The 911-nt window shown below is 41.6% G+C and overlaps 1 protein-coding gene across 1 annotated transcript in view; it reads left to right on the top strand.

Annotated features, from left to right (window-relative positions):
- pax6b (paired box 6b) overlaps window positions 1–911 on the top strand; it is a 19,004-nt gene that overhangs the window by 13,280 nt on the left and 4,813 nt on the right. The window contains exons 6-7 of the mRNA XM_017304181.1: window positions 451–609; window positions 816–903. Of these exons, the coding sequence (XP_017159670.1) occupies window positions 451–609; window positions 816–903 (247 nt within the window). The remainder of the gene's footprint in view (window positions 1–450; window positions 610–815; window positions 904–911) is intronic.

Below are 911 nucleotides of genomic sequence, written 5' to 3' on the forward strand. Positions count from 1 at the left end.
GGGGGGGGCGCAGAGTTTTGGGGGTTTAATACATTTCATAGGCTCTGAAAAGAGGCTCGCCACTTCTTGACACATTTCTCTTAACCTTTTGAGAACACAAACCATTGTTGGGAGACGATAAGTGCGCAGGGCCATCCTGTTTTTCCCACAATATTTTATAAACACATTAAAAACGGTTGTTTTTTTTTTTACACTAGCCTATTTCACGTAGGCACTCGTCAGTAATCTGGCAACACTAGGAAGAAATTGCAAATAATTCCTCCAATTTTGAATTAAATTAACCATGATGGAGGGAAAGGGGGGCTTAATTAATGATGTAGCACAGCGCTCTGTACAATTAGCTGTAGGCTCATGCAACAAGATAATTAATTATTCAATTAAATGAATGTATATTTCCATTAACGATTTTTTTTTTCCCCACTCTCCCCTTCTTCCCTCCTCTGCTCTCAGATGGCTGCCAGCAGCAGGACGGCGCAGGAGAAAACACGAACTCCATCAGCTCGAACGGCGAAGACTCGGAGGAGACGCAGATGCGTCTGCAGCTCAAGAGAAAACTGCAGAGGAACCGCACGTCTTTTACGCAGGAGCAAATCGAGGCGCTGGAAAAAGGTCCAAAAATCTGTAAATTATTTAGTCAAACTCCCATCATGTGAAATAATGGCAGCCAATATGTTCATGACGACCATAATTTATTCTGAGGTGAAATACAAATAGTCTTATCTTTTAAAGGCCAAAAAACAGCGTTTTATGAACTAATCTCCACGCACCTTTGTAGTTATTTACTCATGCTTTTTGTGTGATTTGTTCTAYTACAGAATTTGAGAGAACGCATTATCCAGATGTTTTCGCACGGGAAAGACTAGCGGCGAAAATCGACCTGCCCGAAGCAAGAATACAAGTATGGCCTCCAA

Source organism: Poecilia reticulata, linkage group LG3 (genome assembly GCF_000633615.1).
Source record: "Poecilia reticulata strain Guanapo linkage group LG3, Guppy_female_1.0+MT, whole genome shotgun sequence".
NCBI classification, from domain to species: Eukaryota; Metazoa; Chordata; class Actinopteri; order Cyprinodontiformes; family Poeciliidae; genus Poecilia; species Poecilia reticulata.